Genomic DNA, 27349 nt, shown 5'->3' with positions numbered 1-27349 from the left:
TTGCAAAATAAAGATGGTCACTGAGTTTCATGATTACTGACTTATACAAAACTGATTTTGCCTTATATGCTATACTTATATATATATTATTTCTATCAGTTTTGCATGCTTTAAATTGTCATACCTAATTCCAATTTTTCTAGCATAATATAAAGAAATGAACGGTAGCTTAAAACATTTACACTCTGAGGCACCAAAATACTAGTCTGGAAAAAACATAGTCTGTGTGGTTTCCCTTTATCATTGCCTGCAATCAATAACTGCCTTTCAAACCTGCTAGTAGGGGATGAATCCCAGTAGTCCTATCTATGGGACTGAAAATAAAAACCACTGAATGGTCTGATAACATTATAGTGGTCAGTATATACAATATATAAAATGTTAGAATTGAAAGCAATGGGTAATTGTGAATAATTTGTTCTCTGTGCATGAAATGCATTACATTTCCTCTTCAAATGTTCTCATAAGACCACTACATTTTTCACAGACAGGACCTTAAAGTTCTGAGTATTAGGTATAAAAAGAATTCTTAGGATAATAATGAAAAGGTTGACTGCTCCCATCTAGACCTGTGATATTAATTCCATGTGGGACTGGCTCCCTATGTACAAGCCAGTGCCTAACAGACCCACTGCTGCTACACTTAACTCAACGGTGTATAAATTTATGCTTGATTTAGATGGATTACAGTTACTTTAGACAGTTTTTGTCAGTTTGAAAATAAGCAACAACAGAAAAAAAATTGTAATATTAGGAAAAGCCTTGTTTATGGCATTGTGTCATTGATGGCAACATCAGGTACCCATAGTTTTCTGTTTTTCAAGGTTTATGCCACGATTAAACAACCTATCAAAGTGTCCTAAACCATGACTTTCATTTATGTTAATGCTATCGTGCATGTGTGCGAGTCCGTCTGTGTAAGGGAATAAACTAGGGATTTGCTGAAGGTCTGTGTGCTTTTGGAATAATCATCTATCTAAATACATTTCACCCATTAGAGCTTATGTAAATGCTGTTTTTCTTTTGAAGTAAATCCATGGTTAATATATTTAGCACCTGAATATTACAAATAAATTTTACTATTACTCAAATTTAAAATAAAAACATCATAGAGTAAAGAAAAGTACCTATTTAAGTATTTAAATATTCTAAAAGTCTCAATTAGAAATAATAGAGACTGAATAAGTATGAATATGTTGGTTCGAGGAGTAACAAGCTTGACAATGTTCTCTGTTCTTTGGAGAGATGTGTTGTAATGCTGAAATATTAAACCAATTATTGGAGAAGACTAAGAGCTGTGCTCTTTGACTTGGTGACAGTATACTGCAAGTGGTGTTTCCATGGTTTCAGTTAATTCACAGTAATAATGCATCAACCTATTTTCCTCTTAAAGCACAGAATTTGAGAGCTATTAATATATTTCAATGGCCAAAAAATATGGATGCTACATAATGTACCTCCTGCTACGTGACACCAGAGGTCAAAATTTGCTATTTTTCATGAACAAAAAAAAACGGACACGTTCCCTCATTAAATGTCACGTAATTGCCAGGGAAATCAAAGCTCACACTGGTCTGTTTGCAGGAGGATCAGGTCAATACCATGATGTTGTGTGTAGGCACTCTGCTCTGGGAAATATTTCCCATTATCATCTTTACTGTAATGCATTGATGAAAGCAATAGCTTGAAATATAGAAAAGCAGTTTAGATACTCTGAAAACCCGGTGGACTCTATTTGTAATTTGTAGTGCGGAATAATAAATGTTTGGCTACCACTCAGCTCGAATTTATGCACTACATCACCTAAGACTGCCTACTAACATGTCATTTAGCAGGTGCCTATAATGACTTAAGTGATATAAACAGAAGAGAGAAAAATATGCAAAGCGAATATAATGATGTCATGAATATATTATGATTATGACTAACTTTTGAATAATATGCATCTATCGATCATGGTTCTAATATGCACAAAGTATAAAAAACATGTCATTTACTTGATCATAATCCCCTTTTTATTTTTCATTTCTTATTTACTTTACTTAGTTATTAGTGTTCATTTCATTATTGTTGCTATTATTAGCTTGAGTGTAGCTCAAGCAATTAATACCTGTCTTAACAATAACAACAACCTAGCATCAAGAAAAAATATGCAAAATTAAATTCTTAACATGAGTGACAGGTCTTGTTAAAAAGAAAAGAAAAGAAAGAAAAGTTTGATCATTATTGGTGTATATAGTAAATTTTGATGTAAAATTTCCATGACCCCTCAGCAAGGCACAGGAAACTGATCAAATATGTATCAACTTTACACCATGTTAACTCTGGTCTTATAGTGAAGAAGTGACAGTTTCAGTGTTGTGAATGTGAAAATCCCCACTGGAGCCTGTCAATCTGGGATAAATTTGACAAAGCCTTTGTAGAGCTAAGAATATCTTGAAATATTTCCTATTGCTGCTTCTCTGCTGCCATTGGCAAAAATGTAAGTAATTCAGGATCAGCCGAGTGCAGTGTTTGAGAACAATATCTTCTTGTTGTTGTTGGTTCTTTTTTTTGACAGAAAGCAGAAAAGTTGAGCACTGAGAATGGTTTAAAGTCAAACACAATTACAAGAATCATCTGTTACATCTGCACCGCGCACACAGTTTTTTTTTTATAACAGCCTTGTGATAAAATGATTTGGCTTCCATTTTCTTTTTCTTATTTTGTTACATTAAAGATAGAGACACAATAATCACATTGACTTTCAGTGTGATAATTGTCAGCATATTAATTTTTATTAATTTATCAAATAAAGGGAAAAGCAACATTGTATCTCTTCAAAGCTAAAATACCTGAAAACATTTGCAAATAGTCAGTTGCTCTGCTTATCCTTAATATCAATTTTGGTTTTATGTGTTTTTTTTCCTCCATCTCTCATATTACACAAGCAAACAGACACAAACAGACTGAGAAGAATGTAGTCACTCCAAGAAAAGACTCCACTTCACCCAACCTCAAAAAAAGGTTTAATGTGTTGTGGAAAGGCTTCTGTAAAAGTGCTTTTTTTTTGTTGAATGCGAACATGGATGGATGCTGATGGCAATGACGGAGAAACACCAACATAAGCTATCCTGAGTCACGGAGGTAAGCTGAGCACAGAAACCCAATTTGCACCCAGTTTATCTGTGCTGAGATAGCTTATCTTTATGGAAAAAAGTATGTTAATGCAAGGTGAAGAGCACATAGAACAGACTGGGCACACTCTTAAAAAATGAATTCTCCTTGCCAGAGAACACATAGCTGTACCTCATTCGAATATCTCAATCAAAACCCATTTTGAAGCGGACCATGTTCATTTACTATTTGTCATTTTGTTCACATGCTCAAGACTCCAGAGAAGCGGAGTCAAATGCCAAAAAACCATGAAGAGATGTTATTATCCACAGAACATACCCAGATACAGACTGCCTGGTGACATCAGGCATGAATGTCAGACAGAGTTTAGTTGGGGCACTGTTGCACCTAGTTTTCATTATGTTTGGTTGAGCACAAGGTTACGAGCAACAATATAAGGTTACCTACAGTTTTGGTGTTATCTAGGTCGCTCACATGTACACACGCGACAGACACAAACAGACATAAACACAGGCGTTTGCCAAGTCGGATCACATTCAAGACACTCATTTCCCTGTCTCCGATTTATTCGCCTAGTTAAATTACCGTCATGAATCATATAAAATTACCCATACAACAATATTTGTAAATTGCCCTTAGTTTTTATGTCATAAAGGCATTGTACAAGAGCTATTCTCAAAAATCTAGATGATTTGAAATATTATTGTATTCTTGTTTTTTTTATTTTATTTATTATTCATTTGCTTAAAAAATCTGTAATAAATAAGTAAATAAAGCAAGGTATGCCTTAAAATTCTCTTCATACAGTGCCTCCAAGCACACTTTAGCTATGGCTATGGAGGGTACCTTCAGATTGTAGTCTGGCAGTTCCTCGTTGAGTTATATAAAATGCTTAGAGCTCAGCATCACAGAACTGGTTGGTATGCCATCACCATAGAAAGCAATTGTGTCCAGAGGGACTACTTCTATATCCAGTTACCTCCCAAAGTGAGTGCTCAATCAGGGCTAGAACTATGAAAAAGGAACATACACTGTTTCGCCTTCCAGAAAAGTAAAGATTTAAATGTTTCATCATCTCCTAAACAGTTTCACAGAGATCAATTTGTTTTTTCAAATCAACCATACATTTAAAAGAAAACCTTTTAAATCAGTCACGTGGTACGCCCGCCCAAGATGGCAGCTTAAGTTGGAGACGCGCACTCCTCTTCCCCCGAAACCTCGTTAAAAATAGGTCAGAGCCGGTTATTTGTCTTATTTGGGATCTGCCCTGGTAAATTCAGTGGAAGGAGTCAGAAGAATCATTACGTTTTACGCAACGATTCGATTATGCCGCGAGGAAAAACACACAACACTCAGGCTACTTCACTAACTACTATGGCGGAGACACCTGATGGAGTCGATGCCAGGTGTCCTTCCCAAGATGGTGTGGCGGCCGAGCTGACTTCTATAAGATCTCTGCTTGAGCAGGTAGCACAAGACATGACGGCGGTGAAAGGTGGTATCGAGTCTCTCAAGGAAGCTGTGAACAGTTTGGGTGTGAGAGTGGATGAAACAGAGACAAGAATTTCTCGATTGGAGGACGAAGAGGCTAAAGCCAGCTCAATATGTAAGATCTTGAAGATACAGAACCAGCGGCTGCAGGAAAAAGTAACGGCGCTTGAGGGTTCCTCACGGCGCCAGAATATTAGAATATCGGGTATTAGAGAAGGATCCGAAGGCAGTAATATTGAGGATTACGTGAAGAATTTGCTGTCTGAGGCTCTGGACATTGAGATGGGAGATTACTACGAAATAGATAGAATCCATCGAGTGGGGCCAGCTTTTCCGAAGCCCACGGCGGACTCCAGACCGAGACACATTATTGTTCGCTTCCTACGGGATAAAGCCAAGATGTCCGTGCTGGCGGCTGCCAGAAAAAAGGGGCAGATCGTTTGGAAAGGCATGAGAGTTCTTTTTTTCCAGGATTACGCTCAGGAGGTACAAGAAAAACGCAGGAAGTTTGATGAGGTGCGCCGCTTGTTGCAACAGTACAAGATTGGCTATTCTCTTCGTTTTCCGGCTGTTATGACTTTTTCAGTGGATAACCAGTATCATCAGTTTTCCAACCCAGCTGAGGCTAAGCAATTTCTAAGCGGCCTGGATTTGGTTAACATTCCGGGTGATGTAGATTAAGAGGATTTGATAAGCTATGGGTTGGTTTACTTCTGAGGGGGGGGGAGACGTAAGGAGGGACACCATCTGGGATTTTTTTTTGAGTGCCACGGACCTGCGATTTTTTTTATGTTTTCATGTTCTTCTGTTTTTTTGTTTGTTTTTTTTTTTTTTTTTTTTTTTCTTCTTTTCTCGTGTTTGGTTTTGTTGTTGGTTTTGATGGTATGGTACCAACTGTCCCGTATAGACCTAATTTTTGGATCATTGAGTTGTCTCATGTTACTGGCTCTAAGAGTTGTTATATGGGTAAATGGGATATTCCTCTGGATAAATTTGTATAATAATTCGGCTCACATGGTGTGATGGAGTTATGTAAAATTGTGTCGTGGAATATAGCGGGTTGTCATAATGTTATTAAAAGGAAGAAAATCCTCACATATCTGAAACAGAAAAAGACTGATATAGCCCTGATTCAGGAGACCCATCTTGATGAGGCCGAATCATTAAAGCTTAAAAGAGACTGGGTGGCGCAAGTTTATTTTAGTGCATTTTCGGCTAGAAAAAGAGGGGTGGTCATATTGATTAGAAGAAACTTGGATTTTCAGGTCTTTAAGCATTATACAGATCAGGAGGGTAGATGGGTGGTTTTGGATGCATGTTTACAGGGGCGGAAAATGACATTGGTCAATATATATGCTCCTAATTCTCCTCAGCCACAATTTTTTCATGAAGTCTGTAACATGGTGCGGACTATAGGTAACACACACATTGTAATTGGGGGAGATTTTAACCGGGTCAGGGATGTCTTATTGGATAAATCTTCTTGTACTGGACTAAGCAAGGACCCAACAAATGCTGCGGTGGACGTGATGTCAGAGGAACTGAGTCTAGTAGATATATGGAGACTTCTTCATCCTCAAGAAAGAGACTATACCTTTTTTTCGCATCCTCACTCAACCTACTCCAGGATAGATTACTTTTTGGTGTCCCGTTCTTTGGCAAGTCAAACTATTGGGTCCTCTATTGGTAACATTGCTATATCGGATCATGCTCCCATTGACCTTGTTCTTACTGACACTGATAATATTAAACCGTCACCTAGGTGGCGCTTGAATAACTCAATATTGAAGAATAAGGGTCATTGCGAATGTATAAGGGAAATGATAAAGGAGTTTTGGTTGTACAATGAGGGCTCTATTGACGACGTTGGAATGACCTGGGATGCTTTTAAGGCCTATTTAAGGGGGCGCCTTATTCAATATTGCTCCTTGATTAAAAAAGCTGAGAGGGATAAGCTGATGAAGTTGGAACAGGATATCAAGGAGCTTGAAAAACAACATATGTTGCTCCCAGAGAGGGACTTATGGAACAAATTAATTAAATTTAAATTTGAGATGAATAGCATATTGGAGAAAAAAGTGGAATATGCAATGTTTTGTCTAAATCAGAAGTACTTTGAACAAGGGGAGAGAACAGGTAAAATGTTGGCACACAGGGTTAAGCAGATAAAATCTAGTAACCTTATACCATCTATTTTTGATCCTAGTAATAATAATAAGTTGACTACTAGTAAAAAAGAAATAAATGATATTTTTACTAAATATTATCAGGAGCTGTACACTTCTAATGGACTGGTGGAGGAACAGAGGCTGTCAGATTTCTTCTCTTCTATTAAAATTCCCAGCCTGTCGGAAGATCAAAGAAGTATATTAGAAGGTAAGATTACATTAATTGAAGTTAAGCAGGCAATCGGCAGCCTTAGAGTGGGTAAATCTCCAGGTAATGATGGATTTCCATCAGATTTTTATAAGGTGTTTGTGGACGAACTAGCTCCAAGACTACTGTCGGTATATCAAGATGCGTTTCAAAGAGGGAGACTACCGTTTAGTATGCGATCGGCAGTGATCACGTTATTACATAAAAAAGGGAAAGACCCACAGCATTGTGGGAATTATCGCCCAATTTCATTAATTAATGTGGATGAAAAAATTATTTCTAAGATATTAGCTTTTAGGCTTGAAAAAGTTCTTCCGTATTTGGTGCATAGGGATCAGGTCGGTTTTGTGAAAAATAGAAGCTCTGCGGATAATCTACGTAGGTTATTGCATATACTCTGGAAGAGCAGGACTAAGCTAGACCCTGTCGTTGCCTTCTCTTTGGACGCAGAGAAAGCTTTTGATAAAGTTGAGTATCCTTTTCTGTTTCATACCTTGAAGAGATTTGGTTTCGGTCCCTTTTTTAGGCAGTGGATTCAGGTGGTATACACAGATCCAATGGCTACAGTTATTACCAATGGGATAATGTCACCCTCATTTTCGTTAAGTCGGGGTACTAGACAAGGTTCACCCTTATCACCTCTCATTTTTGCTCTGTTTTTGGAGCCTTTAGCCATAGCTTTACGTGAATGTAAGAAAATTAGAGGGGTGGATTTGGGTCAAGAAGAACATAAAACTTTTTTGTATGCAGATGATATTTTACTGATTTCAACTAACCCAGAACAGGCCGTTCCTGCAATTTCCTCAATTATTGATTCTTTCTCTGTAATCTCTGGATACACTATAAATTGGTCTAAGTCTGAAGCTATGCCTATTTCTAAAATGTGTCCGCCTGTTATGAGGAGTTCATGGCATTTCAAGTGGAAGCCCGAGGGTCTGACTTATTTGGGGATTAAATTGACCCCTGGTTTAGACAACATAATGAAAGTAAATATTTCCCCAGTGATTCAAAACATCCGTTCGCTGTTGCAGAATTGGGTTAAAATAAATCTGTCCCTTTTGGGCAGAATTAATTTGGTGAAGATGATTATTGCCCCTAAACTTCAGTACTTTCTTCACATGTTACCGATAGCAGTCCCACATAATTTGCTAAAGCTTTATAATACATGTGTAGAGGGTTTTGTGTGGGCAGGTAAAAAGCCATTGTTCAATCGGTCTAAATTATATGCTGCTAAAGAGAGTGGTGGGTTGGCATTGTCTAAGATGGTCTGGTATCATTACGCTTTCTCCCTCTCTCAGTTAGTTAAGATACATAATTCCTCTACTGATAAGCCATCATGGGTTGGGATTGAGGAAAGTCTTGTGGCCCCTTCGTCTTTAGAGGCCTTCCTTACTCAGAAGGGTAGGCCAGTACCGTTTAAAGATCCAGTACTGTCTTTCATGCAAGAGACCTGGCTTAGAGCTCACCAATATACCAACAGCAGCCCTTATCTCACCGCTAGAGCCTCTATTTGGTATAATAAGAAAGTATTAATAGGGAAGAAACCGGTCTGGTGGGAGGCCTGGGCTAGGACAGGTATTAATCAGATGGGGGACCTATTTGGGCAGACTGGCATGAAATCGTTTGCAGAAATCAGACGAGAATTCAATTTGGATCCAAGGGAAATTTGGAGGTTTTTTCAAATAAGACATTGTATTAAAGCCATTTTGAAAAATAATCTAGACCCTCCATCTAGTGTTCAGAAGATGTTTGCAACCCCTGACAATAACAGAATCAGGGCATCTAAATTTTATGGGAGCTTCAGAGAGGCACATGCTCCCAGTTTGGGGGGACTGAGGCGGTGTTGGGAGAAAGATCTGGGTATCCAGATCTCAGAGGACAGTTGGAAGATGCTGATTTCATCATGGTATGTTTGCTCACCTGAAACACAGTCTCAACTTATCCAGTACAAGTTGCTTCACAGAAACTATTGGACACCCAGTAAATTAGTCAGGTTGAAGCTCGCAGATAAGGACATTTGTTGGAAATGTCAGCAGGAAGTCGGGACTCTAGTTCATATGTTGTATACATGTCGGAAAAATGATTATTTGTGGGATGGGATCATCAACTTGGTGAATGATATTTTTAAACTTAATCTTTCTAAATCTCCAGCTATATGCGTCCTGGGCCTACTACCTGACGATAACATTCTCTCAAAAAAACAGAGATTGTGGATGCGTCTGGCTTTTATAACTGGTTGCAGGGTAATTCTTAGGCATTGGAAGTCATCCAGCCCCTGTTCTTTCAAGGAATGGACCGAACAAATGTCTAGGATGGCATCATATGAACGGGTTATGTATAGAATGAAGGGAAGAGAAGATATTTTTGAGCAGGTCTGGGGTCCCTTTTTGCGGTACATTGACAATGTCTCTTAGACATTATGATAAATGGTCTCTTAGAGGGATATTTCATGTGTCATTGGTATTTTGGTTGTTGCCTTTTTTTTTTTTTTTTTTTTTTTTTTTTTTTTTTTTTGCACCAGGGGGTTTTACCCTTATTCGTTTTTGTTTTTGCTGATGTTTTCCAGGAGGCGGTGTATTATTTTGTTTCTCCTGGGTTTTATTTATTTTATTTATTTATTTATTTATGTAATTTTTTTTTTTTTTTTTTTTTTTTTTTTTTTGCACCAGGGGGTTTTACCCTTATTCGTTTTTGTTTTTGCTGATGTTTTCCAGGAGGCGGTGTATTATTTTGTTTCTCCTGGGTTTTATTTATTTTATTTATTTATGTAATTTTTTTTTTTTTTTTTTTTTTTTTTTTTTTTGTTAGTGTGTTGTTTGTTTGCTTGTCTTAGTTTGTTTGTTTGTTTAGAAATGGACAGAGAACTGACAGTATGATTATTGCAGTTGTATATTTATTTATTAATGTTTCTGTCCATCCAAAAATATTAATAAAAAAAAAAAAAAAAAAAAAAAAAGAAAACCTTTTTTTATTAACGTGTCAAACTTCTGATTGGTTATGGTTTTGGTAAGGTTGCCTTGCTGTAAAATAGAAATCCTATGCTATCTTTTACACAGTGACCCTGAATTCGCAGCAAACAGGGCACTTTAACACTGACAAGCAATTTCTTTTAACCACTGGCTCAGTTTCTATATCTGACCATATAGTTGTCTCCCAGTCAAGACCACCGTTCAAAAAAAATTGCAATCAATTTTTCAAGACATCTGCCATTTGGTCAGTGTAACTGAACTGCAGCCTACACAAAACACCGTTTTCATGAACCTGCGAATGTTAACTGGATCTCTCTTTTTTTTTTCAGCACAAAAGCCTCCTACAAGTATGCGTCCGATTTGAAAAGTGACTGTCGGCAGCTTTCCACCGAGGGTCCATATGGTCTCTGTATTTATGAGGTGATGAGGCTTGCTCCTGGGGTTCAGAGTGGTCATTATCTGGGAGATGCTACAGCTCCAGTAGTTAAGGTCACCCGGTCTACACCAGATATCCTCACACTCTACCAGAACTGGAGGATACTAAATGTATAATCATCTCTGACTCCATAAAAGCAGGGTCTACCCAGACTGATCATTATATGAGCTTATTGTAGGATCCATCCTGGCTTTATATCCTGCTATTTCAGCACCATCCCAAATAGCACATCTTCACTATCATTTTTTTCTAATACCTGGACATACCTGCCTATAGTAGACAGATGGGTATCAAACACTGGAAGATGTTACCTTGTATTTTTGACACCTTTGGAATCCATTTATAAATTGAGAAAAAAAATGTGCCCAATAAAATCATGCATAACACATGCCAAAACTTCAGGGATGATATTTTTGAAGCCACAGCCACGAGGGAGCTGTGACCTCAGTTAACATGTCACACTGCTGCCTTTGTAGAAATTTCTAAAATTCTCACCATTAGAGTAAGTCTGGGTACACATTTTTATGCATTTCTTTAACTGCAGCATTATGTGGAAAATATTTCTAGTGACAAGTAAGATTTTCTAGTCTGACAACAGTCTAGTATCACTTTGAAGGTGTAATTGGGAGAAAAAGCAATTTGCAATGTTCAAAGAGGTTCAAAATGACCCTACAACTATGCACACTGGGAGTTGTTAAAGTTTAGATATCACACCACAAGGTCAAATACGCTGTTGTAAATTAAAGGTCTTATGAGTAATTGATGAGAAATTATGTAGAACTGAATCAACGTATGTCCTTAAAGCCCACTTGTGTATAAATATCAGCAGGTATATTTAACAAACCCAGGCTCTCACAGAGAACATGTAATTACTTGAATTGAATGAACTGCAAAGCACACAAAATTATTTAATTAAACTAAACTAATTGCACCCTTTATTCTTCATTTCAGTGCACATTGTAAGATCAGTGTGGCGTTATGTATAGGCTGTTACACAGTAGAATTTATGATTTCAGTTGGTGTAATATTACTAAATCTAAAATACTCCAGGTCCCATACAAATGTGGCTGTTCACCCTTTTTTAAGAAGCCTAGATCAGTGATAGATAAATTTGTGGAACACTGGCTGAATCTCTGTGTTTGCCAAGCCCTCGTGCTACTGTTTGTGCCCCATAGATATAGTGAGAATTATCTCTGTTAAACCAAATGGTTTTGCAAGTTTGCAAGTGAAAAGCATGACATTCAGTGACTTACCAGATGCAATATGTGCCATGTTTTTTATATTTTGTTTAGGCCCATGCGAAACCATGTGTTGTACCACGTGATGATTTTAAATGTATATGTGGTTGTAATTCAAAAAATGCCATTCACTGCTGCAGTGAATGCTGGGTAATTACAGTAAAAAAGAAGGAATAACCCTTTTGTTGTAAATGGGTATGGAATGCAAACAGATATGCTTACCTTCAGCTCTGCTGAGCTTTTACACTCAGGAGTTTAGCACCTTGAGTTTTCAGTTTCAGTCAAACTCATACTTGACAAAATGTGACTGGTTAAAACACTTTGCCATCTGTGTAAATCTTATAGATACATACCTAAAGTAAAAAAGAGACAACTAGAATGGTAACTCTAGCGCATATCTTCCAACAAGACCAACACTCTTATGTCAGACTGCACCAGATGTTAATGGCTGCTTCATTTGCCCATCCATGATTCACCTCTCCACCAAGTTTTGTGAAATTTGGCTGTGCAGTTTTTGCATAATGTCTGTCACAAACAAATCAACAAACAGACAATGCAGAAAGCACTTTTACATCTTCAGCTCTTGCCTTGGTGAAGGAATGATTATTCTTCCGTGTCAGAGTGAACTCCTTGGTGTGAACACACCTTCTGAATGTCACCCTCACGCCGTGGTGGTGGCGGCACAAGGTGGTGACACTGTTTCTGATTCTTAAGTTAATTTTTGAACTGCTCTTCTCAATGGTGTGAAGGCTCTAATATATTCATCTGTGTCCTTTCAAATGTTAAGATCCTCAAATTTGGAAACAGATTTCCTTTTTCTTCCTTTTCCACACAAAACTACCAAAAACCAGAGTAAATCTTTGACACACCAGTATGCTGTACTACTACTCTATGTAATGGCTTAACCTGCATTTTATAATGGCAGTCACAGGAGGTGAAGGAAATAGCAGACATATACAATGACACTTCTCTCAGCCTTTTACAGTGTGCCTTCCTGCTCCACACCTTCTCTTACTTTCCCCTTCTTGCTCTAAGCTTAGCAGCTTTAAGGCCCCCCCCCCCCCCCCCCCCCCAAGCAAAGCATGCTCTCTGGCTCTGAGCACTGGCATCTCTTGCATCGGTATGCAGCTCCCGTACACACTGCTGATCCCTCTTTATGAGGACATGAGTTTCAGTGCTTTTATCCCCCACCTTCCCTTGCAAATATGCCTGCATTCAGTATCTACACTTCAGCTTTAGAGACCTGTGGGAAGCTTTTAAAGAGGAAGTCAATAAAAGGGTATAAACATGCATGAGCTTAACTTTGTGCTTTTGGTGTCTTTATTCTAAAGTTAGATTTTCTGGATAGCATCTCACTCATGCAGATTTATAAAACAAAATAATTTCCCAGTTCTTGCACTGAAGCACAGCTAGAATTTTTAGCATTACTGTTTTTGTAAGCAAAAAAGAAAGAAAAAAGAAAAGTGTTGTTTAGCTTTAAAAGAATTAAGAGAATTATGATAATTATGCGTTTTATTTTTTAAATCAATTGGATATGTTTACCATCAATGTTAAGATATGATTTATTGTTTGTGCGAACATTACTGGACATCATCTATACCAACAGATATATATAGTGGGCTTATAAAAGCCAGATTTAGAACAATCATATACTTATTAATTAAGTACCAAGACCTGAAAATACTTATTTATTAGATCAATTGTTTGATGCTATACCTTTTAATGTGCTAACTTTGTTTGTTCTCTCCTAATACAAACAGAAAATGCGATGTAACCAACGCATGCAGAGCTTGAAAACTGCAAATGTATGTTGCATGTTAAACTGTCTTCAGGCGGTGTATACGGCAGGGATTAGTCTACACATAAGTACTTGCAAGTTTGCTTAATAAAATAAGAAAATAAACAGGTTAGATTGGTGCTGTTTTCCGGATGCTCTCGGGCACAAAAGCAGGCTCTTTGCTTATTTTGCATTAATAAACACACTGGGGACAAAGAATAAAATCCAAAACACATGGGAAAATGGCATAAAATATTTCCTGACATGAAGACGTTTCTAATTAAAGTCCTCTTTGTGTACTCTTTACATTGGCATCTTTTTCACCTTTTCAACTTCCTCCAAGTTTTCTCATAAATACGGAGATGTAGAAATCTAAAGAGGAGTGAAGACACCAAATTTCCTTATGACATGAATCTTTCCAGGCACCGTATGATAGCCTCTTTGATGGACAGGTGACCTGCCATCCACACCCGTCTGTATTCAGCAAAACGTTCAGAAAAAAACTCAGATAGTCTACAGCTCCTGAAACCCTGAGAGGGATTCAGCAAGCTGAGAATATAAATGGTTTTCATTTTTGTCCTGACAAATTATTACGAGCCTGTCTCACAAGTCAACAGTCTGTTCTTAGCACGTTTGCCGTTTCATCTTTATTTATTTTTTCCACTGTCTTTAATTTTGTACTGTGAACAAAGCATATCAAATCATGAAGCCATAAAATGCAAAACACTACCCTGGAATGAATAACTGCATTTGCCATGATTTGCTTCTTAAAAGTATATTACTTGCGAGTTGTATTCCAGCAACCTATCAAATTTCCAAAGATAGCACAACAGAGCCTCCTTTATCTGGAGCTCAGACGTCCAGTCTGACTGCTGGGGCAGTCGACTGAGGGGCCTTTATGAGCTCAGCAACCCAGCGATGCAAAATTCTACTGGCGGTGTGCAGGTGATGGGCTTTCTGAGTTAATACGTTAAAATAGTAGCATTAAATCCTCATGGTAAAGTGAGCACACTTATTCCAAATGCACTTAAACTCGCTGTATTCTTTTCTCTGCAAATATGTTTGGGGCGGTCTCAACTTTACTTTGTCCAGAAAAGACATATTTTTCAAGCACTATTTGAAAACAAGGTGCTTGGTGCAAGATGAAATGATCAGAAGATTAACTGCCTTGTCAACCAAAATAAATTAAAGCTGCTACTTAATAATTAATAGTTTCAGCAATTTTAAAGGAAAAAAGAAAAACATGCAGGAGGTATGCACCACTGTAAACCAATATCCTTCTATATGGTGCTGATTAGGCATATCAAGCAATCATACATGTTTTTTACCTATAGACAATTACTTAGTTAATCAAAAAATAATTAACACAAGTAGAAAACAATTTGTATCAAAACCTATTAAAACAGATGTACATTTTCCACACAACATCATCAGTTTTGATGATGAATGAAGTGATATCTAAACTCATTACAACAAAAGACCTAATATTTTCATGAACGCCAACATTTGCCACTTCATTGTGCATTCTCTAAAGCTTGTCAACAGCTGCCTACGCACCGAGAACTCATCTTACTTAATTCAGATCAAAACTTTGTACTTGGAAAGAAAAGCTCGTGTGCACTAAACTTGCATATCAATAGTCATAGCTGCATAAAATGCAGTGTTAAACACTATCAGAACCACAACTGCTTTTGAAAGGATGTCTACTATGTTGTCAAAGGACAACAGAATGAAAGTTGACATAGCTTCTAGGTAGGAAAAACGGATTATATAGCTGGTTGGTCATATGGCGGTCATCTCTGAACAAAAAAAATATTAACTTTGTTCATAGAGACTGCAGCAAAAGGAGAAAGGGGAGATCATCACACAGGGTAAATGAGATTCACAGGCTCATCCATAGTCGGGCACAAAGCCCACTTCAACAGAGATGAGGGCCAAGAGAGATTGATAAAGGTCAACACCGCAAACTGGCATAAAATGAAGTATAGGCTTCATTTCAGGCACAATACTAAAATGTAGGGACTGTAAACCTCTTGCAGAACACACGTCTACCACCTTCTCAGCAGCACAGCAGAAACTCATTCATCAAAGAAATCAACACTATTTTATTATATTTTCCAAAGATTTTATTCAAGTCTGTGAATTATTTTTTTAGAATATTTTTCGACCATTCCCTTTTCTCTGAAAATTGAATGTGTAGCTCACCATTAAATAGTTAGAGAGCCTTGAACTACTTAGAACAATATTAAATAAATGTCCACTAGGCTCAATTCTGCTGTTTGTTAAGGATGTTTAAACCTTTAAAGGTCAATGCATTACAACTGAATCCCAGAAACAGTGAAAACACTGCAACATTAAGACATTTGATTTTTGTTTTGAGTGTTTATTCAGTTCTGTTTACACCACAATCTCATTTTTTCTATTATGTGCTTGATAGCTACAGTGAATTGCAGGGTCAGCATCATCACCTGCACAGTAAACGTCTAGTTATTTTATATACAATACTCAATGTGGCTGCAAATGATGATATAATATCCTCTCCCGACTGTGAAGTCTCACAGTATAAAACCTGAGATTTGTGACATAACACTTCAAATGCTCCATAGGTCCCAGCTTTAGCGGGAAGTGGGAAATGTTTTGACTCATCTGTCTGAAATCATAGGAATATATGTAAATTCTGTTTTATATCGGATACCCCTTTAAGATGTGTGAACACGGGCACCTCTTCAGGAAGGCAGCGACTGATGTAAGCACTGCTTTTACCTATTTTCAGTGTGACCAACTGTGGCATTAGACTTATCATGAGTATCTTGGAACGGGCTCCTTGGGAAGTAGAAAAATCTCTTAACCTTTTTCGTTTAAATACAGGTCAAAATAATCTTTAATAGTGTAATTGCCCTTTCAGTCTATCAGCTTCATTGCTGAGCTTATACCCACTCAGAGGGGGCATGGTGTGTAAAAGTGCTATGACAAAGAGCTTGGCAAAGAGAGACTGACAGCACGCAGAATATAGTTGAGGCAGTGAGCTGCTAATCTTAAAGCCCCTTCCCCACTTGTCTGAGCACATTTGCCTCTGGCTTGAGGCTTATCCCTACAGATGTATATCTGTCAACAGAAAGCAAGCAGGGCAGCAGTGGCTCTTTTGGAGCACATTTGTCCCCTTTACTGGATTACCATTTGCAGTGGCATAAAGCACAGCATCAGAGCCAGCACTTGGCAGCTGGGAGACAATCTGCAGGGATAAGCTAACCCTCAGTAGTGGTGAACGGGTATCCGTGAATGTAAACCACCTTCCTCTGCCATACCTCGCCTTCAGCTCAGCCAGCTTATTCCTGCTGACTGATTATTCCAACCCACAGGAGATGCTCCCATGCATACGCTCACAGGTTCCCTGTGTGTGACATTTAGGGCTTTACTTTTGACTGGGTCGAATATGTATTTTTTAAAGAGATTTTAAATACACTTCAGTGCATGCTGGAACAAAACTCCATGCTCAGAAAAAGAAAAAAGGGGAAAAAAAGAAATGAGAAGTGGTGCACCGACTGCCATCCTATATTACACTCAAAATGATAAATCAGCAGGCAGGAGAGTTATTGATATCTATGTTGTAGCAGTGAAAGCTGCTGTTGGAATCAAACATTCTAACGGAAGAAATAACCACACTCCTCACAGCATCCTATAATAGGACACAATATCGTTTCCCCAGACAACTGCAGGGCTATACACGAAAGCAAAAAGCAGAGCCTTTGACGCTTGATTGAATCATATCCTCCGAAATTCATTTGCTTAGAATTTTGCTTTATACTTTGGGAACTGTTTGCATTATTTTTATCTTAGTGCAAGCAAAATTGTTAGAGGTGGGAGTCTTGCGCACTGACCAACAATAGTAAATGAACTGAATTTTTGTTATTTTGCTTGTGTTTGAAATTTTTCATATTGGTGGGTGCAAATGAAAACATATGAAGCCTGTCAAATGATTAATGTTATATAATTTTTGCATAATTATTAAGACAAATAAATTATATTTTCATAAAATCTAGTGAAACAAAATTGGAAAAAAAAAATTACTAAAGTTGAGAAACTAAATTAATAAATGTTGTTTCAGGCATGTTTATGGGGGTGGGAGTGGGGGTACTATAGGTAATGGGCAGTCTTTGTGATCAAGTCTAGTGTTGTACAGATGAAACAATAAGACTGTATGTATATAAACAATCAACAGAACCACCATGATACATATAACAGCCAGTGGCCAGTGAAGCCTGTCCTCTAAGCCTCAAACCAAACATTTTAGTCATCAGCATTATCATGAGCCTTCAGTATTCCAGTGCACTTTCAATCCAACTGTAGGCACAGCCTAAAGCATACCCTAATTTATCTTCTATTTACTCAAATTGGTCATATCATAATTTACAAAATGACTGGCATGCTTTAGTAAATAAGGCTTGCAATAACAGATGAAACCATAAGAGTATTTTCCTTCTTTTAGCAACCAGAGGAGTCACCTCCTGCATCAGGGTGGCAACCTGTCACAAGATTTTCAGAAATATTGACCTCTGACCCTTAACCTTGAGGTTAAGGTCACTGAGATTTTTAGTAGATACACCTATGGTATCAAATTAAAACTCCTACATTGCTTCGTTCATGCTTGGATGTCCATGTCGCCCGCCCGATCAGCCTTTTTACGGCCGAGGGGTAAAGAATTAAACCCTCATCCCATAAAGAATTACAAATCCCAACCAAGTGACCTATAACCTTTTCAAATTCAATCCTTTGCATAATTTCAATGTTGTAATCATTTTGAAGGAGGGGGGGTTGTGTTGTGTGTTGTATGGTTTCTGCAGTTTTGCGCTCACTAAGCAAGCTGACATTTGCAGGTTTAAAAATTTCTATAGTAACAACAACCTCCAACAATGTCAGTGTCAATGTTTCAGTTTAGAACTGTGGATAGAGTACTTATATTCCACAAAGTTGTGAATAAAACAGTATTTTCATACAGACTTGTGGTTTCTATAGGAGCACATACCATCAGCGTCAAAGCTCATAGTAAGTCTACTTTGGATGGTTACATGGCTATGGCTCATAATGGAAATCCATATGGAGAATGTGAATTGGATTTTTACCTCCAGAAGCTCACTATATTGCTCACAAATAAGAAACCTTTAACACAGCTCTTAACTCTCCACTTTCTCTTCACCAATGGGTAAAGAAGCTATCAAAGACTTTACAAGGCACTTTTGCATTTTTAATGACTAGCCTCAATTCCCTCACTAATCAGGGAAAAGATTTTTCCTGTGCATTATGAAGGAATTATTCATCCTCAATCACCTTGTCTCTTTTTATCTGTAGTTTTGATAACTGTCATTTTGATATCAGAGCTGCTTTTCCACCATCCCTGGACTCGCACCAGTTTGCATACAGGGAGAACCGGTCAACCGAGGATGCGATCGCCACAGTGCTGCACACATTACTGAAGCACTTGGAACACAGGAACACCTATGCACGGCTCCTCTTTGTAGACTACAGCTCGGCTTTTAATACCATCCGGCCATACAAACTCCGTCCCAAACTCCACCAACTGGGACTTAACTCCTCTCTGTGCAACTGGATTGTGGACTTCCTCACTAACCGTAGACAGAGTGTCAGAGTGGGTAAGAACACCTCTTCCACCCTTGTGGTCAACACCGGTGCCCCTCAGGGGTGTGTTCTGAGCCCTCTGCTATACACTCTCTTCACCCATGACTGTATTTCCTCCTGCGCGTCCAATCTCATTGTTAAGTTTGCAGATGACACTACAGTGCTCGGACTTATATCCAACAATGATGAGACAAACTACAGGACAGAGGTGCAACAACTAGAGTCATGGTGCCACGACAATAACTTGGTCTTAAACACCAAAAAGACCAAGGAGATCATTGTAGATTTCCGGAAGAGGGGTCATAACAACCATCTGCCTCTCTTCATTGGCAGTGAGGCGGTGGAGAGGGTGAGCAGTTTTAAATTCTTGGGGGTAACTGTGACCGAGGACCTGTCCTGGGGCAACCATATCACCTCAGTTGTACGGAAGGCCCAACAGCGCCTCTACTACCTGAGGAGACTGCGGAGCGCACACATTCCCAGATCTCTGATGTTGAACTTCTACAACTGTGCCATCAGCAGCGTTCTGACGTATGGATTTCTAGTGTGGTTCCCCAGCTGCACCAAGGCCGATCAGCAAGCACTCCAGCGGGGGGTGAAAGAAGCTGGCAGAATTATTGGAACAAGTCTGCCAGAGATCAGTAATATCTTCCCCACTCGCTGTCTGAGGAGGGTGCACAGTATCCTGCGGGACCAACATCACCCTGCGCGCCACCTTTTCCATCTGCTGCCCTCAGGGAGAAGGTACAGGTCTATACAGGCCAGAACATCCAGACTGGCCAACAGCCTGTATCCACAGGCTGTGAGGCTCCTGAACTCTCTGCCCCCCTCTCACGGACAATAACCATATCCAACTTCTTAATAGCAATGAACTGGTCTGCATTGGTGCATCATATCTTTATTCTCTTCCCCCTCCTGCCCCCCCCCCCTCTTTCTTAAATAGATAACTATCATATCTGATATCATATCTCACAGTACAATAATATTGAATGGGTTGCATTGTTGTATTTTGTCATGTTTCTCAGGTCTTTGTCTGAATTTCTACGAACATTATTGCTAAGGATTGTCTTATTGCATTGGAGTCACACTGGGTTAAATATGTACACTTGGGTTTTAAGGGGTATTTATTATTTTCTTCTTTTTTGGGGGGTTGTATGGAAGCCCCAAACGCAATTTCATTGTTCTTGACAATGACAATAAATAAATAAATACTAAATAAATACTAGATAGCGGATAAAATGCATAAATTTCATTTATTTTCTGCTTTGCCCTCATTAAGCCCCCAACCCAATTTTCATCTCCCATCACACAGACACACACACACACAATGGTCAAACACATACCAACGTCACCTGGAGGGGTGTACTTGCCCAAATGTCTTACAAGATAAGAAATGATGAAAGACTCGGTGCTCAAACAAAAGAAAAGTTCCCTTGGTGGTATGGGAGCTTTTTGGGCTCTGTATGAAAGAAAGTGATGAAACACTTGAGAAGAGGGAATGTCAGACCGAACCAGAGAAGCTGTGGCCAACAAGGAAATGTGAAGATCATAAGACCTACAGTACATCTATGACACAATCAGCCCAAGGTCTGCAAAGTGGCTAAGCATGGCGACGCCACATGGCTAATTAGCATTAGCCTGCCGTCTTACCTGCCTCTGACGAGTCTGTCTTTATTTGCTGGCTTTGGGAAATATACAGTGATACACCATTATCGCTACGTAGGTTAACACCAGTGCAGATACAGTATGGGAACAACATCATCATTGTCACACCCAAAGCAGGAGAACAAGGCAGGCCCTCTAATAAAGGGTGCGCCATACACTCTTTATATCTATCTGCCATAGAAGCATTTGAAACATTTGGGCAGTACAGCAGTTTATGGGCTGCAGCCATAAATAAGCCCAGCAATGAATTTAGGCAAATTCTAATAGTGTAGTTGTTCCTAGAAGGATGAGTCTGCATGAAATAACTCTCAGCATTACAGAGCATGAACAGAGCTGCTGAGGCTGAAGTCGTCTACAGAATCACTGCAGTGTGTGATGCGGAGCACTGCAATTTAACTGTCGATTAGGCTGTGATCACACAGAAAATGCTGCACCTTATTGCTTACACTGAGGAGGTTATGTTTTCAGTCCCATTTGTTTATTTGTCTGTTACAGGCTATGATATCGCAAAAACTGTTCAGTGAAATTTGTTAAATGGGTAAGCAATGAATGAGTGTAGCATCAGTTTTCTATGCACGCCAGATTTCTGTGTACAACTATATCAGGATTTCATTTAAGAATTAGCAAAACCAGATAGGAAATTCTGTAAATATCTGCCACAAACTACTGCTACAAACCAATTTTAAAAAATCCTGGCACATGTATCTTGTAATTGTCCACCTGTGTGTATTTTGCATGAAATCATTTTTCAATGCATTTTGGTTTTTAAAATCTGGCTATTTAAATAACAAATTTGGGTGACTGTGCAGCCCAGAATGTACCCTGTCTTTTCTAGCTGTGTTGATTTCATTTGTTTCTCGACTTCTTACATTTCCACTAAGACAGAACTTTAGGTTTTAGCGTCCTGGGGCACAGGCCTGGGCATTGGATGCATCTAAGTCTAACCTAAGTCTCATAACATCAATATTTAAGAAGCCCTTGAAGTGGGCACTGTCAGAGCTCTTGGGCAAGATGAGAAAACTCTCTGTGCCCTGTTCTCTGCCTATTCATTACCCCAAATCTGATGCAAAGTGGGCTGTGAAAAGCATACTTTTTTTGCGGCTCTCTGAAATTACCAAGTAGTGAAATTAGAATATAACAAAACTACTTTGTCTCCTCTGTCCTCTAAAAAAAAACGAGTCCATTAATTCAGTCCTGTCTCCTAAAAGTCAGGTTCTCATTCATGAAAACAAAATTCTTAATTTCATTTTGGGGAGATATATTTTCCCAGAAAGCCACCGAAAGTATGTCTGTCTCCTGAAAAGGTAAGAGTACACTGAGTCTACAAACTAAGTATTCAATCAAATTGTTTCTACTATCTAAAAGTAAGCGCTTCCACAATAGAGGAATGTAAACTTTAAAAGAGAGGGAAAAGTCAGCATTTGGGAGATTGGTCAGCAGGGGATACAAATACAGCCAAGTTTTTGACAAGGAGACTGAAAAATGAGACTTGAATCTTGGACCATTTTTCAAAGTTTCACTTTCTTGCTGTGAAGTTAAGTATACACAAAGAAACATTTTGGTCAGAGTTAGCCACATAACATTTTGGTTTGGGTAAAAACAAACCCTTTTATAACTTTCACCACATGAGAAAAGCTCCATTTTTGGAACAGGTAGCCATGCTATCATTTTTAAAGGTGAGACACCGGCGCATTTTACATGCACTTGTTCACATCGCCACTAGAGGCTAGGCAACTTTAAAAACTTACTATAGGTTGTAAAAATGGATTCCATATCTATGTAATTGTTTTCTGTGGGAGTGGTTTTCAATATTAAGAAGCTGCTTCCTTATTCACAAGGGGTCGCCACAGCAGATGGATGCACATTTGATTTGGCAGATTTTTACACCAGATGCCTTTCCTGACGTAAGGGCATCCAGGGATTTGTGTATACGCCTGGTCTCAAACCAAGGAATTTTCACGTTGGATGAATGTGCTAACTACAACATTTTAGAGTGTTTGTCAGTACTGCATGGTTAAAAAAAAATCTACAAAATCCAGACTGAGAGTAGAAGGTGGATACCTTTGTTTATGACAGAAGTGTACCTGATTAATTGCTGGAAAATTTCAAAGGGATATATGTGCCATTTCAGAAAAAAATAATCTGTGAAATTGCATCTAACCCTTAAACTGCAAATGTATTTTGGAGGAAAGAGAGAGTTCAATGATTAGTCAATTGGTGTCCACTGTGTAAACAAACCACCATTAACCTGCAACACAAACATTTTTTAATACTCATAAATTGAGCATCAGCACAGGCTTACACTAACTACAAGGAGTTTTCCATGTATCCCAATAATTACAATTCACATCGTTCTTTTCCAAAGCATACCATAGGTTTTTAGACCAAGTACTTTTTTCTACCAATGAACCCTTTTTTATTTATTTCAATATAGCTTTGAAAATCTTCTTCAAAAATATTTAATATGCTTCAGAAAGTAAATCTGGGACACAGAGTTTTAAGTCCACTTATGTGTTCTTGTAAGGCTCTGTAAGCAAGGACTATTTGATAAACTCTTCCATTTGGATGTTTGCAGAGTCTTTTTCACCTCCTTTAAAAACATGACTGATAGTTATATTTACAGGTAAATACATTTCCTACAACACAGCTTATAAAAGCAATGCTTTCAATGTCAATGCTCAGACTGAATGCACTATTAAAGCTACGTTTTCCCAGTGGTTGGTGTTGCAATACCAGGCAGCATTTAAAACAAAAATCAAGTTTTGTGTGTCAGCAAATTAATTTTCAAACTACACTGACTTGAACTGATGAAAAGGGTTGCAGAGACAATGGAAAGTCAGCTAAAAAGGCATGCTTTTTTAAAAAGAACACTTTAAATAAGCAGTTATGTAACATTACACAGTTTATAGTTAATGGACTCCAAAGCATGCTAAATCACGCATGGTCATTTAACTCGAATTCATATTCCTCTTCAGTGGGGTCACATTTAAGGCAACATGGCGGGAAGTGGAAGTGGCTGTCTGTATGATTAGATCACAGCTGTACACACCTCATAATGGAATTTCAATTTCCACAGCTCAGTGAGATCAGGTAAAAGTGTTGGACAAAATCCTGCTGAAGGAAAGGACAGCAAGAATAGCACAAGGCAACGTGCATCGGGGCAAAGTAAATAAGTATTTTTGCAATTTAAAGATACATTTCAAGTCAAACTTACACGATTTTTCACCATTAGGCTGTCCAGTAAAGCAATCCAACTACGTAGTTTATTGAACACATAACAGTCATGAGAGAAAAAGGCTATTTAACAGTAACGTGATCTGATACTGGAAAAACTGATTCATTTGAGAACTGATTTTTAATTCAATGATGTGATGTGCAAGTAAGCCTGACACATATATTATTGTTTAAAGGTGCTCTAATGATCTGATGGTCTGTGGTGGTAGTGGCATCATTCATGGAGTTGCTCAATAAAGGAAGTCAGCCTCAGACTTATGGAAATTAAACCACAGGCCGAGTTAATGTGATGAGGATGATCATAGGTCATTCTCGTTGTTATTATCAGCACAGTGTACTGAATCAGCACTGACAATGTCATCAATGTCATGTGGGACAACACGTTATTAAACTGGGGAAGACGGGGATATAACTGCTTAGATATGGTAGTTTCTCATATGAAGCCCCTTGACAGCACCCCCCCCCCACCACCGCCACCCCTTCCGGTAGGCGTTATGCGCACTGGTCGCCTATAGGGCGGTGGCTGCGCAAGCATGTCCAAGAGCGGGACAGTCTGTGGGGAGTTGGGGACTCGTCATGAGGCGACGACGATCCCTGGCTGCAGAGAAGCGTCATGCATGCAACCTTACCTGCGTCCCCAGCCGCCCAACTCTAAATGAGTAACTACATGGCTTGTGCCTCCTAAAGAATCCCTCCTAAAACACACACACACACAAGCACACACGCAAGGCACAGTTCTCGCTACATTTAACAGAGCTACATTTAACGAACGCTTAACGGAAATGTAGTCTTTGCCACATCGAAGACTTGTTATCACCTTTGTGAATTCAGTCATTTAAAGTCATGTGTGGAATGATTCAAAATGCCCAAACAAACGCGATGGCGTGACTTCATCGTGATCCGCTCAATGACACCGGACTCACAGGGAAAAAGACACACGCCACCGGTTACTGTAACATTCTTCTTTCTTTTTTCTCTTTTTTGGGCTTGCTCTGTCAGTTTCAGCGGGCATAGCCTAAACGGATGAACCAAGCAACCATGCGCGACAATAATCGACTCATCCGCAGCACGGTGTTTTATCTGTCACTTAATCCCGGAGGGAGTGCAATATATAAGTTGTCGCCGATGCAAAAACTTGTGCAGCCGCATTCTGCTTCTCATTGCGCCGCACAATTCAACTTCCAGGCATTCCAGCACACTCGGCTCTGACAGTGAACAACGACAGCTCGTCCTGCGCCTAAAACTGCTGCGCAAACACATCGTTTTATGGGAAAATCAACTCTCCCCTCACCGAATACTTGCACTCACGTGTGACATGATCACATATGATCTTTACACTTCACGCACCCACCACCTCCCCGCACACCACGCCCGTCTACACAGCAACATCCAGTGCTCACCTTTAAAGACGCTTGCACAGAGGCTGTAAAGGATGAACATCAAGTACTGCTTGACAATCATATTCTTCTCTTTTCCTTCGCAATTCTACGTCAACACTCCACTCGCGTTTGACTCTTTTTATTCTGTCTTTATCTCTTCTCTCGTCAAGGTGGACTTATCCAGGTGAACGGCGCAGTTTCTGACTGACCGGAGTTACATTGATGAACTCTTGCCTTTTTCTGAGGAGTCCCTGTGTATTTTTCGCAGATCAGGGGGCAGTGATCACTGTAGTGAAGCAGGACGGCAGAGATGCTCGTCGGCAAAGTGCAGATCCTGCCTCCCTTTATTGCCTTTCTCTTTGACTCGCTGCAGAGAGCAAGAGTCCCGCCCACGCTTTTTGACTAATGAAGACGCTTCACCAATGGAGAACACCTAGAAATAGTTCTGATCTCCGGTACACTGTCGAAACAATTACGCCGTAGAGCGCAGTTACTTTGATACATCAGTTTCTAGAAGGGACATCGGTAGTCATGTGACAAGTTTTTTGTTTTTTTTTTTGTTAATCTCATCATTTTCTAAACACCACAGCAGAACAATAGGCCTCTGCAGGAATATGATTAGAGTTTATGCATATGGGGAAAAATATAAGGATCCAGTCCTGGCCATCACATCACCGAGCCTCCAATGCTCTAAAGTGGAGGATCCTTGCTCTCTGTTTAGTGTCAGTAGACTGAACTAAAAAAAGTGCAAAAACGACCACGCCAGAGATTTAATGCATGAAAATATGCCCACAGCTAGCAGAGCTAATTTAACAATTTTAGACAGTTCTAAACAGCTACCCTAGAGCCATAAAAGCTTTATGAGCAGCCAAACAAGCTCTGTTGTCAATACCAGAGGACTCGAAATAACTGCCACTGCGACACATATTATCACTTGAAAAAAGTTTTACAGCTTAAAGAGCACCGTGTGGTAACAACAGAAACACGTGCCCATGTTGTGTGAAGATGCATTTGCTTTCGCAGAGGTTGTGACCTGGTGTCTGGGTGCATGTCGGGAGTCAGGGCGCAGGCACGAGGGAGGTTAATGGGCACCCGGACATCCCTCTTCCTTCAAAGGTTCCCTACGAGAGGTGCAAAGAAATGAGTGTGACCATCCATAAAGACAGAGGTGTGAGGAAACGGCAGCTCCAGCCAGGGATCGTTTTCTAAGCCGACGGCGAGGATTTTACACATGGTTTAACATGCTGCTGGGCGAATTTGGTTCAATTTTGCACAGTGCTCTTCTGCGCCACTCCCACTTCAAATCAAATTGCTGACCTGGCTGTACCACCTGAGAAAGATGTGGCATAGCCCCCAATTTTAAACCAATTGCTTTTCCTTTTGCAGTATGAATCACTGGAAATAATACAGGAAGCTCCACGTTCATTCTCTAATCAGTCATTTGGATCACTCATTTTCATTGCAAACCAGAAGTTAAATAGTGTTTTCCAGCTTTTTGTGGTTATTGTAAGTTTTCATTCTGAATAGCTAAAATGGAGAGGGGCGGTTCTTTGTGCTCTCATTTTGTTTTGTATGCTGATGCCTTTAGCCTTTTAACTTAGAGCCATTCACATCTCTAATCCCTGGGGAATCACTGATGCCTTTCTGACCTGTAAACCTTGAAGGACTGAGTGCTCTTGTGTGACATACATTCTCTGTACAACTCACTTATAATTCAAAGCAGACCTATACAATTACCATGAGGATGGTGGTAAAGAATCAATCCCGTGAGTCCTGAAGGTCAGTTCCTCGTCATTTCATTAGATCCTTGAGAGTAGAATTCTACTCATGCACCTTTTCAACGGCAAGGATTTATTGACCATGTGAGTTCAGCAGAAAAGCACACGGTGCTGACACAGATCTGTAATGCAGAGGAGCATGTTCCCCTTTGTATTTATCTCCCGGGCATTATATTGCATAGCATTCTTTGATTTGTACCATTTAAAATGCCCCGTTGTGTTTGTACCGTCAGATTTAACAAGGTCACCAGCGTA

At 39.2% G+C, this 27349-nt stretch overlaps 1 protein-coding gene across 4 annotated transcripts in view; it reads right to left on the bottom strand.

Annotated features, from left to right (window-relative positions):
* Positions 1-25624, bottom strand: part of LOC308400734 (cell adhesion molecule 2-like) — a 170686-nt gene extending 145062 nt beyond the window's left edge. For 3 of the 4 annotated variants that reach the window (XM_080888653.1, XM_080888655.1, XM_080888654.1), the window contains exon 1: positions 25338-25624. In XM_080888653.1, the coding sequence (XP_080744779.1) occupies positions 25338-25398 (61 nt within the window). In that variant the 5' untranslated portion in view covers positions 25399-25624. Of the gene's footprint in view, positions 1-24566; positions 24608-25337 lie in introns of those variants that run through there. The other variant, XM_080888657.1, reaches the window with a different exon arrangement.
* Between the last annotated feature and the right edge of the window lie 1725 nt (positions 25625-27349).

The sequence above is a fragment of the Rhamphochromis sp. 'chilingali' genome (assembly GCF_963969265.1).
Source record: "Rhamphochromis sp. 'chilingali' genome assembly, chromosome: 8".
Classification (NCBI taxonomy): Eukaryota; Metazoa; Chordata; class Actinopteri; order Cichliformes; family Cichlidae; genus Rhamphochromis; species Rhamphochromis sp. 'chilingali'.
This window is presented reverse-complemented; position numbering and strand designations above follow the sequence as displayed.